The 12,214-nt window shown below is 41.2% G+C and overlaps 1 protein-coding gene across 1 annotated transcript; it reads left to right on the top strand.

Moving 5' to 3' along the window:
• Positions 1–3,845: 3,845 nt before the first annotated feature.
• LOC310987939 (E3 ubiquitin-protein ligase TRIM39-like) lies at positions 3,846–5,171 on the top strand (the record flags this gene model as incomplete). Its single annotated transcript, XM_083974408.1, has 1 exon — positions 3,846–5,171. One exon carries the CDS (start codon positions 3,846–3,848, stop codon positions 5,169–5,171), a length of 1,326 nt encoding a protein of 441 aa, XP_083830534.1.
• Positions 5,172–12,214: the final 7,043 nt, after the last annotated feature.

Raw genomic sequence — 12,214 nt, 5'->3', positions numbered from 1 at the left:
CACTCCAAGCTCAAAACATATACGTTTATTTTTAAGCAAGAAATCAATGGAAATGGACCTATACAGAGCCAGTTTGAATCCAAATCCAAACAAGTGTGGTCTATCTTACCAGAAGGAAACAGATCAAACACCAGCACGATGCTAAAAGGAATATACCACCTGACTAACCAGCCTTGGTTTGTGGTTTCTGAGTGGATCTGTGAAGACCTTCAGCTCAGCTGCCTCAGTCATGTTGATTAATGTCTTAATACTGTGTATGGATGCACAATCAGAGTCTGTATCTTTGCTGTAAAAACCCAGACAACAAACCAAATGTGTGCATACAGAGGTCGATTCGACGACTTAAGAGGATAGAAAATGACTTACCTGTAGCCTGGATGTGATCATTAATTAAACATGATGCTTTAGTACCTACTATCATAGAGTTTAGAGTTTCAATTAGCATCAAATCAATTACTGATAAATTAATTAGCATGCTGTTAGCTCAGATATTTAGTAAATACCTGGCTAGCTACTGTAGCTGGTGAGCTAATGTTAGCACGCGCTTTAAATGCTGTAAAGACAGCATGACCTAGCTATCTGCTAACAGTAGCCAAACTAGGCGCTACAAGTTGTAATGTCGTATCCACGAATCAGAAAAGGTTTGGTCACGACAGAAAATCATCATCTTTGCGTCTTGTGTGGGAAAAAAAAAAACAGTGAACTTCTGTATCTGGCTAACTTCCTATTGTGTGAAGAAATGCTAACTTCCTGTTTGCATGATTTTGATGGCATTTCCTTCAATTACATTTTTGAGAAGGCGGGAAAAGCACTGTTAGTTAGCAAACTGGTTGTCAACAGAACCATTTCACAGTGAAATAAGTTTATTGTACAATTTAGTAGCAAATGTTTACACAGTTTATGCAAAAGACTTGTTAATCTCACAACTTTCAACAGAGGACATGGAAAAAACAAGCTAAAGCTCAAAGCTGAGCTACGTGTGAAAAATTGTTTGGTATAACTTTCAAGTTGAAACTCACAAGATTTACAAGGAAGCTACATCCAAAACACATCACTGAAAAAGTTCAGTTAGCAACTAGCATGCTAGCTGTATCGCTAATTTGACACGGATCGCAGAGAGAAGATCAAAATCAAACAGTTTAACCATGAACTCCTGACGTGACCGAGACCTTTTCTAAAGATATTTACATATTTGAGAACATAGATTAATGAAATTATAGATGAAACCAAATCATGAGAACATGTTTGGTGTTTTGCTAACATGTAGCGACCATTGCTATTAGCACTGATTCATCTTATTTATTCTCCTTCATTCTACTCAAAAAAAACCCTCAAACATCAGAGTTCAAAGTTTTTCTCCAACTTTCAAGTTTTTCTTTACTGAGTGAATGAATGAATGTAGCAGTGTAGTCACTCCCAAATTAAAAGCATCTCCTGTTAATGTTTGTTTTAGTTTTAAACCTGACACTGAACATTATTTTATTTTTGATTTAATCAGTCAACCTCGTGCTGTGACTGATATTTTACCTTCTGCTGTAGCTGTGTCATTATCAGGAAATTAAAATCACATTCAACCCTCGTTCTCTGATTACAATCACTTTGTTCTTGTGTTTTATATTGAGTTAATTGGATTTTACAGTTGTATTTTATTAGATTACCTCTGTTTTTTTGTGTGGTTCATGTAGTTAATGCATAAAACCTCAGTGAAGACAAATAATAAAACAGCTTAAATACAATGTAAAACATAGAGGAGAGTAACAGTATAAATCATTAAAATATTGTAAAAGCAGATTATACAATAGATAGCCTAATATAAAGTTTGAAGAAGAGTTCATAATATTATGGGATGATGTTACACTATTCTATTCTAGAATATTCTATTATAATAATTGAGTAAAATTAAAATATTGAAAATGTTTTATGTCTATTCTCATCATTTCTGCTTAAAATGGTTTAAATCCTGCATTGATGTTTTGAATTGTTGCCCACAGGAGCAACAAGAAATTGAAGGCCATTTCAATTCAAATTGATTATTAATGATAGGCTATTAGCCGACATCATTATTGATCACTGGTGATTACTGAGGGTGAAGGTTATTCTGACAGACACAGTTGTGTTTGTTTAAGTAATAGATTCATGTGTCATGTGTTTTTACATTGTGCTTTTATTTAACATGTACGAGATTCAATAGCTGAAAAGACATTACATTTGAAAACTGAAGCTGTCTGGTGTCAGACTACAGCTTCGATCAGAGGAGGAGGAGGAAGAACAGGAGGAGGAGCATGGGGATAGGAAGATGAAAAAGAGTAGGAGGAGGAGCAGAGGGGTTAGGAAGACGAAGAGGAGGAGGAAGATGAAGAAGAGGAGGAGCAGAGGGAGGAGGGAGAAGAAGAGGAGGAGGAGGAGCTACCCAGGAAACTGAAAGTTAAGGCCCATCTTCACTGGAGCTGCAGTCGAGGACGTTTTGTTTTATCTTTTAAACTTCACCGACTACGTTTCTCTGGAGTCTCGGTGGTGGTGAGTGCAGCAGATGTTCCAGATGTTGTTTTAGCCTCCAGCATCAGCAGGAGCTCATTTAAAGATAAAGATACTTTATTAATCCTTTGCAGGAAATTACATGTAGTGATCACTGATGAAGACTATGTGTATATGGGGCCAGCGTTAAACGTATGGGTGTAAAGTTTTAAGTTTGGTGCCTGGCTCCTTTTTCAGACCCTTATTTATTGAACTATTATTGATTTTGGAAATGTGTGTGCGTGTGTGTGTGACAGGGATTCTCTGTCTTTTTAAATGCACCTTCCTGTGTCGTGGACATTTTTAGCTGTTTGCTGTTGGTGAATAATGAAATAGAGACTTTGTCGGCCGACATTATTTTATTTCCTTGCAAAGAAAGGTCAATCCTCACCCGAGCGGTGATGGAAAGGAAAGACAAAGAGAAGTGGGGAGACCTAACATTTATACCTGAGGAATGCCCCACCCTATGGTGTTTCATACCCCTCTGTCTGCTGCGGGGGGTATTTCACACAAAACAAAAACCTCCCAAATCTCAACTAATCACAGAGCAGAGCAGACAGAATAATACTCGTATGTAATCTGCCCCCTATATCCCAGGAAATTTTTACCTAGATGTTAAAACAATGTAAAGCAGGCTTTCCACTACACAGTTACAGCTCTACTGGACTCGGTTTAGGTTATTTTCCATTACAGAGTCCTTCACAGTTCCTCCTCAGGGCCGCGTTGTCTCGCTCTTTATTCTCTCGTCAGCTCCAAACACATGTGCACCTCGTTAACTCAGGTGACAGAATAATAACAGTCTCAGTAGCTGCAGATCAGTGTGCGCTGCTGCCCGTGTGTTTTTAAACTTGGCGGGTTTGATCCTTGTTGGACGTCACACTAGAGTGTGTAAAAGCAAAATCCTCAATCCGCTCTGTTTATCAATTAACATAGAGCCTAGTGTTATTATAGAGAGGGTTGGATTACCAGCAGCAATTGTCCACCACTACCACTAGCCTACTTACTTCAAAAAATCCTACTGTGCTCTTCTAAATGTACTCCGCTCCTCTCTCCCTCTCACGCTGCAGTTCTCTGACTCAGCAACGGTGTCGCCAATTCCTCCTGTTCCTCAAAAAAGGTGTAAATCACGGTACGCCAGGGTCAAAATGGGTGTAAATGTCTGCACTTTTTCCCGTCAGGTTTTGGCTTGATAGATCCCAAATTTGGCGGAGAAAAGTGTGTACGCACAAAACGGGGGGAAAAGGGTGTAAAAAAAGGTGTATCCACAATGATAAATGAGGCCCCAGATCGCTTACTTCTGCTTTAACATTACACTTGTCTCGGTGCAGGTGATGGCGGCCACCAGGTGTCTGCTGACCCGGGAGCAGCTGCAGTGCTCGGTGTGTCAGGACCTGCTCAACGACCCGGTCACGTTACCGTGTGGACACAACGTCTGCAGCGCCTGCATCACCGAGCACTGGGACGGTGACATCAGCAGCCGGTGTCCCACCTGTGGACAGGTTCACCGCCCGAGGCCGGAGCTGCAGGTCAACGCTCTCATCTCCTACGTGGTCCGTCAGTTCAGATACTCCGCTTACCACCACGACAGCGGCAGCTTCCCGTGGGGTAACTGCTGTGAAAGGAGGGAGAAGGTGCTCAAGTTAACCGTGGTCGTAGTGATAGTTTTATGCGTGCAGCAGGCCATTATCGATCACTGGAAACAGGTTCCCCTGAAGGAAGAAGAAGAAGGAGGGAAGAAGGTGGAGCTGGTGAAGACGGAGGCCGAGCTTCAGCAGATGATCCAGAGGAATCAACAGAAGCTCCAGGGGATCAAGCGCTCGCTGGAGCTCGATCACGAAGCCGCGTACGGAGAGATGTCGGAGGCCGCCGGGGTCTTCGCCGCCCTGACGCGGTGTGTGGAGACGGGCCGGGCCGAGCTCACCAAGACCATCGAGCGGCGGCAGAGAGCGGCCGAGGCGCAGGCGGAAGGCTTCGTCCGGCTGCTGCAGGACGAGATCTCGGAGCTGCGGCGGAGGAGGATGGAGGTGGAGCTGCTGTCGGTGGCCCGGCTGGAGGAGGCGCTCGGCAACGAGATGAAGAAGGAGATGAAGAAGCTGCTGGACGTGGCGGAGCTGAAGCGGGCGCAGCAGTACGCCCTGCCGGACCTCACCTTCGACCCCGACACGGCGCACCCCCGGCTCGTCCTGTCACACGACCTGAGACAAGTCCGACACGGCGTGGACACGATCGCCGACGTGGCGTACGGGCCGAGGAGGTTCACGCGCTGCCCCTGCGTGCTGGGGAGGCAGAGCTTCGCCAAAGGCAGGTTCTACTACGAGGTCGGGGTCGGGGGGAAGACGAGCTGGGAGGTGGGCGTGGTCAGAGAGTCGGTGGACAGGGAGCGCCACCCGTTGGCGACCCACCCGGACGGATACTGGGTGATCCAGCTGTACGACGAGACCGTGTCCAGGAGTTCCGGCTCGACTCCGGCGCCGCTCCCTCTGAGCTCGAGGCCGCAGACGGTCGGGGTGTTGGTGGACTACGAGGGGCGCCTGGTCTCCTTCTACGACGCCGACACCGCCGCTCTCATCCACTCCTTCACCGACGAGCTCCACCCGTACTTTAACAGCGGGAACTCTGACTCCGCCCCCCTCATCATCTCACCTGGCGCCGCCTAAAACAGAAAAGATTTTCTTTGTCAACTCGTGAACAATTTTGAGTGACTTCTCTTCACACTACAGATAAATACTAAACATTTTACTCAACTACATTTAACAGTTACAGTTACTTTTGACTTTGTTTTCTTTTTTTTAATGTAAAAAATTAAATAAAAACATTTCTAATAATCAAACAAACTGAAGTTGTGGTGCAGACTTTTTTTTATGTGACTATTTCTGTTTGAGGCTCCCTGTCACTTCCTGTAGCCTATAGCCTATACCAATAATATGGATAAATGATAGTAAAAATGATCAGAAATAGACCCAAACATGTTCATGCTAATGTCCCTGCGTAGCTTTATCTTATGGCTGCAAATCTCCCAGAAAAATTACAGCAAATGCAAAAATAAATAAATAAGTAAGGGGTCTTAATCTTGTATTTATCAAACTAGTTTTTTGTAGCACTAGTTAGCTGCATGCTATCAAGTGAGCTTTATGACCTGATTTTTATAATAAATAAATACTATTATATAGTAATTAGTTATTAAACACATTTTTAAAACCTCTTCATATGTTATTTTATTATTGATGCAATAATGGGGTCTCTTCTTGGTTTACACTAGTGTATTATGATGTGATGATATAAAAGTTGAAAACAGTCACTAAGGTTTAAAAATGATATGAAATGTGTTTTAATAAAAATCAATATCAACCAGCTGATGCCGCATCGGGTTGGAAACCAGTTTTTACACAGTCTGTGGTTTATCCTGTTGTGGAATTAGTGATCAAAACTTTAATGAAGTTAAATGAAGTACAAAAAATGTTCCTGGGATATCCTCTGATGAATATTATTAACTCTATGTCGTATAGATGATGATTCTCCTGTTCGTGTCTGAGATCTGGTGAGTCCATCCTCTGCTGCCACCTCGTGGTAATGTGACTGTACTGCAGTAAAAACACACAGGTGATGTTCATCTTCAAGGTACAGATGTGAAAATAATCTGATGAATAAATGAAAGAAAACAGGAAGAAAAACAAATAGAAATCAACTAATCTGAAAACCTTTGCCTTTGTTTTTATTTATTTATTTTTCTTGGTCAAATTTTAGTTATTTTCATTTTTCATTTTTAGACGTTCACTGTCTTTTAACTGAGCTCTGTGACTTTCAAACAATAAAAATGTTTGATTCCTGATCGATTTTCAGTGTTGAATGACGGACAGAAGTGTTTTTGAATGTCACTCTGCCATTTCACTTGATGAGATTCGAGATTTCTGTTGAATTGTATCACAAGGTCACGCAAAGCTCTTGGACCAAACTGTGTTTTGTCACAGTGATATTGAAACTTTAAACTCTGATGATTAATCACATTTTAAAGTCCAAGTTTGGACCAGATTTTAAGAAATCTTTCATTGAAGCATCACTGAGACAATTGCCCAATTCCAATTCTATTTTTCATCCCTATCCCTACCCCTAGCCCTACCCCTTAACCCTTGCCCCTTGAAACAGAGCTACAAGGGGTACGAATTGGGACACCACTTTAACAATCACATATGTCATCATCAGTAGTCTCTGCTGGCTTTCACATAAGCAGACGTGATGAACTTTTGCCACAAATCCTGTATTCAAAACCACGTTAACTTAATAAAATAAAATAGAACTCAATGCAGACTGATCGGTTCATTGTAAAACATTTATTTATTGATGTGAATGTGGTGATTTCTGTACGTAGGCTCCAGAGCCCCCAGGCAGCGCTGCTCCTGTGTCCAAAACACACATGAAGCTTCACTTTTAATTCAATCAAATTAATGCGACTGCCACAATTGTTACATTTCATCAATAAGACCAGCATTTATCTCCTAAAAACAATGTAACTACCCGGTGGTAAACCTTTAAAAACCTGCGGGAAAGTTAATTGACCCTTCGCCAACTCCTCCCACAAATGGCTATTGTCCAATCCTACGTTAGCAACCGTAACTATAGGCCTGGCAAGCTTTCCGCAGTGAGTCATTACGTTTGCTTTTGTGGACACATTTTGAGACTAAAAACGAAAAACATTTGTTTGTAGAGAAGGATGTTGTTGCTGCTGCTGCTACTACGGCGGTGGCGGCGGCGGCAGCGGCAATATAGAGATGTTCAGATACGAGCGGACTTTTTTTTCGACTTGAGCAAGTGTAAATATGGGGATAACCATATGTTCACCTCCGAAATGACAGCTGTACTTTTAGGGCTTTTACCTGGGCTTTCAGGCGAGGGATCCTCCAGGCAGGGACTGCTTTCACTGACTGATACAGCGGTGGGAGAAAACAAAACAGCAGCGAAAGCTGTATGTGGTTCACAATCGCCCAAAAACTTGCAGTTTGACAATGTTTCATGACCAGTGAGATGACCTAAGTCTTCGTGGGTTGATAGACGGTAAAATTACCAGTCCTTACTGCTGCTCTGTACATTGTCCAGTCGTGTCGTTGAACAGATGTTTTATCCTCCTGCGTGAGTCACGTCACTGAAAACTATGAATGATCTTTGTGACTTCTTCTCTCTATTATCTCAGAACAGTTTATCCAGAAATTTGCTGATATTTCCTTTGAAATCGATACCAAATACTGCCAGGAGCATGGCTGGGAGTGAAAGCTTGCCCGCCGTAGCAACAGTAACCAAGGGGGCGGGGCTTACGCGAAGGGTCAATTAGGCTAGTGATTGTCTTTTCTCGCAGGATGACGACGGAGGTTGGCCGGCTGACAGGCTCTCCAGACGAGCTGCTGCCTCTGTGAGCTCTGGGAGCTTCACTTCTCCAGAAACATCGGAGCAAACTTCTAAACAGCCTCATTTGGATAAACCGACCACACCTTGGGGATCTAAACAGCTACTTTCTCGCAGGTATACAGGGGCGGTCGAAGTGTCACATGACAGCAAGAAGTTTTCTGGGTTTGAATCCCTGTTCCTGTTTGTGCTGGTTCCTCTTTGCAAAACTTGCCAACATTTTCACTCTCTGTTCTTTTTTTTTTTATTGCACTAATTGAAAATGTGCATGCGAACAGGTGGATGGGAACCATGGAAACAGACTGACAGGGGCAAAGTAGGCTATGAGCTCAGCTGTCTGTGAAGTCTGAACCCAAAAAGAGGAAGCAAACGGCGACCATTACGTAAAAGGTCAGAGAGCTCTTCCACTGGGGAACAGTCGTGATGGAGCAAAAAACAGAAACACAAATCACGGCAATAAAACAATCAGGCGGTGAGTCTGCGGATCGATGCTCTGCTCTGATGCAGCATCGATCTCAGGTGAGCAAACAGCAGCCGTCTCTCACAGGCGATTAGAGCTCGTTAGGGAAGTGAGAGCCTGTAATTTCATTAAGACTTCAGGAAGTGAGCGGCTCCAAGCGCATCAGTAAATAACCGGAGCAATAAAGACAGAAGGAGGTTGTGTGTGTGTGTGTGTGTGTGTGTGTGTGTGTGTGTGTGTGTGTGTGTGTGTGTGTGTGTGTGTGTGTGTGTGTGTGTGTGTGTGTGTGTGTGTGTGTGTGTGTGTGTTGTGGGGTTTGATACCTGTGGGGTACAAAAGGAGGCTGGCCGGACCGTGACACACAGTCTGCAGGTGAGATCTGTTTTTTCTCTGGTCTCTGTGACGGATCTGTCCAGGTGAGTCTCAAACATTTTTATTCCAGAGAGTCAGAGGTTGTATTTTTTTTTTTTATATATAGCCTATTTATTATTTAATATTTTATTTTATTCTATTCTTGTGCCTTCAAGAATAAAAGCTGTTGATTTAGAGTTGTAGCTCAGCGCTAATGATTTTTTTATTTTCTCAATTTATTGCAATGTTAAAGTTACTAATGTCAAAAACGGCTCATTATCTTTCAGCCAATTAAACAATTATCAAACTTTTATTAAGAATATTCTTAAATGATCCGTTATTCAAAAGTATTCATTTTTCAATTGATCAGTAGCCTACTTTTTTAATTTAACAAAAAACCCTGAAAAACACAACGTCTTTTAGTTGTAGATGATGAAACGTTTAATTTAACTCCTCAGATTGTAAAATGATGATCACATATCATACAGATATTTTTCAAGGAGGTATTTTGTATAAGCCCATAGGGTTTTTAAACCTCTCCTGCACTTACTGTTCTTGTTTCATTTCTGTTTTTGTAATTGTCCTTGATTTTGATGGTGCAAATTCATAAAACTAAAACTAATACTGCAGAACTTTCTGTTTTTAATGTAGCCTATAGTTTTCTTGTATAAACACAGATACTATGTAGAAAGGCCACTGTGAGATCCATTCATTTCAAAATAATATAAAATAAGATAAACAGTGAAAATGTTAATGTCCTCAAAGCAGAAGATGAATCATACAAATGCAAATCAATCAATAATATGATAATTAAATTAAATTAAATTTAAAATTCCTGTGATATTAAACTCTTAAACAGCGTCTTGTTGGAGAAATAACTTATTATAAACAAGTTTCTGATTTACAATTTGACCTACGATAGATTCATATATAGAGAGAGAATATAAAAAATAGTGTATTGTTATATTTGAATTTTTTAAACATAAAACAAACTCGTCTCCTCAGGAAATCTTCACCCTCCTCATCCTCACGATGCCGTCCGTCAGAGTGACTCAGGTGTTCCTGCTGTTGGCGCTGCTCCAACTCTCCACATCGCTTCCTGTCAGGTGCGTAATTCACCTCAACCAATTCTCAAAAACCTGTAAAAGAAAAAAAAACACACATTTAACCAACACAATTTGTCTCATAGCAACAATTACATTTTCATAAAAGCAGCTGGATTTAAAAAAAATAATTGAAAGATTTTATCGTCTTGTTTGGTTGAAGATTTGAAGTTTTCTTTTCTTATTTCATTTTTATGTTGTGACCTTCAGGGATGAAGATCAAGTGGAGAGTTTCCTGACTGAGTTTAGACACCTGAACGCACCGTGGTCTCTGTCAGGGACGACCTCTGAAGACGCTCTGCTGGAGGCTCAACTCAGGTAGATTCACCTGGAAACAGACACATTTTTGGTGCAGAACTGAATCTTCATGTCTCTGTAGAGCTTTGGTGTGTCACTTAAATGGGACGTATTATGTAATTATCAATTTTTGAAGGTTCTTTATTTGGGTATTTGCCTTCCGGCCCCCAAAATGTGAGAATGGACAAAGAAATCTGTCATTTTCAGGTTGAAATCCATGAGGTTTTACGAGCTGGTCCCTCAGTTGTCATCCAATATTGTTATTAGTTTTCGATTTTGCATAATACCATCCCCACCTGTGTGTACTGGTACCAGTAGAAGGGGGCGGGGCAAGCAGTGGCTCATTTGCATTTAAAGGGACAGGCACTGAAACCAGCCGTTCTGAACAGGGCTGTTTTGAGAGGATGAAAAGAGCTGTGATGTTTGATCCTTGGTGTATTTTGACCGAAGCATGTCTTTAAGACACTGGGAACTATTTTAATTTGTGGAAGAGGAGCATGATATGTGTCCTTTAAAGCTGCTGAGGAAAAATTATCACAGAAATTATGTCTCAAATGTGAAATTATTAAATGAAATCAACAAGGTTTTTACCTGCATGTAGCTTCACTTTATTTCAATATAAAGTTGTTTTAATGTTTAAAATGACGATGCGGTCGTCGTGTTTCAGGCAGCTGCTGTCTGCTGGTCTGGACCGTAGGAGGCAGCTCGGAGACATCGAGTTCTCCAACAGATACGCAGAGTTCCTGAGGTCGAAGGCCAAACACAGCTCCATGTGCGCCTTCCTGCGCCGCATGCAGAGTGTCAAGAAGAGGTGCGATTACCCAGCATGCTTTTCAGAATTACACAATAACACAAGCTAAATATAATCAGGAGGCTCGGGGCTGCAGCTCCAGCCTCTGATGGTGGGTGGTGGTTATTGTGCCTGCAGGCAAAACCGAGGGCAGTAAAAAAACACTTAAAACTCATCTACATGTTCATCAAATAAGAGAAAATGGTGTTTAATGTGATTATATAGTCCACTGAAATGACAGTTTTATTATAAAATAAGTAGAATTAGCGAATTAAATAGATATATTTATGTTGATATTATTAGAATATGTTAATGAATCCTACAGGAAGTGTTCGTAACATAGGCTATGTGTGTTTGTTTGTCCACAGCGGGGTGGGAGGAGACATGGAGAGGGTGAACCTGCTGCTGAAACAGTACATGTGTCCGTCCTACAACAACTGGCCGAGCGACCTTTAAACAGCACACAGCAGAGAGAGAGAGAGGGAGATGTGAAGACAACAAACATGTTACTGATGTTCTGAATAAAGGTCTTTGTTTGCAGCTGTGATCATATTTAATGTGGAAACATGCGGATATCTTTGTTATTAAAAGACATTTTATCAAGTATGGCAAGTGTTCACTGTGATTATTGATGATGATGATGATGATGATGATGATGATGATGATGAGTGGATGTCAACATAAAAGCACAAGCATTTTTACCCTGATGGTGGTGCTTGCTAGACAAAAAAAGGCCGCAGGGTCATTCAAATGCAAAAATGTTCAAACTCTGAAGAACCAAGTGTTCAATAAATTCAAATGCAGCCTCGTTATGTAACGTTGAAACACGTTAGATAACATGAATCAGCTCCTATATGGAGATGAACCGTCACTAAATGTTTATACAGTTGCAGGTCAGGTGTAGCTGTAGCTGCTCCAACAAACATAATATCAGCTTCTTGGCCAGTTCAGAGTGAAAATTAAATTAAAGGACATGAAATTGACCTATCGGAAATAAAATGAGTGGATGTTTATGTTATATTTCATAAAAATGACTCAACATGTTGATCTATATAAGGAGTGTGAAACTCATTTTAGTTCAGCCACCACATACAGTTCAATCTCAAGTGGTCCAGACGATTAAAATAATAGCAAGATAACCTATAAATAACGAGAGCTCTAAATGTTTCCCTTTGTTTTAGTGCAAAGAAGTAGGCTACAAGTATAAAATGTTTACAATTAATAACAATTCTTTTACAAAAGATCTTTAATAACCTGGAATTTCTTGAGGAAAAATATGTTATTTCAACAATATTATGCCTCTTC

Source organism: Trachurus trachurus, assembly GCF_905171665.1.
Source record: "Trachurus trachurus genome assembly, chromosome: 6".
In the NCBI taxonomy this organism is placed as follows: Eukaryota; Metazoa; Chordata; class Actinopteri; order Carangiformes; family Carangidae; genus Trachurus; species Trachurus trachurus.
This window is presented reverse-complemented; position numbering and strand designations above follow the sequence as displayed.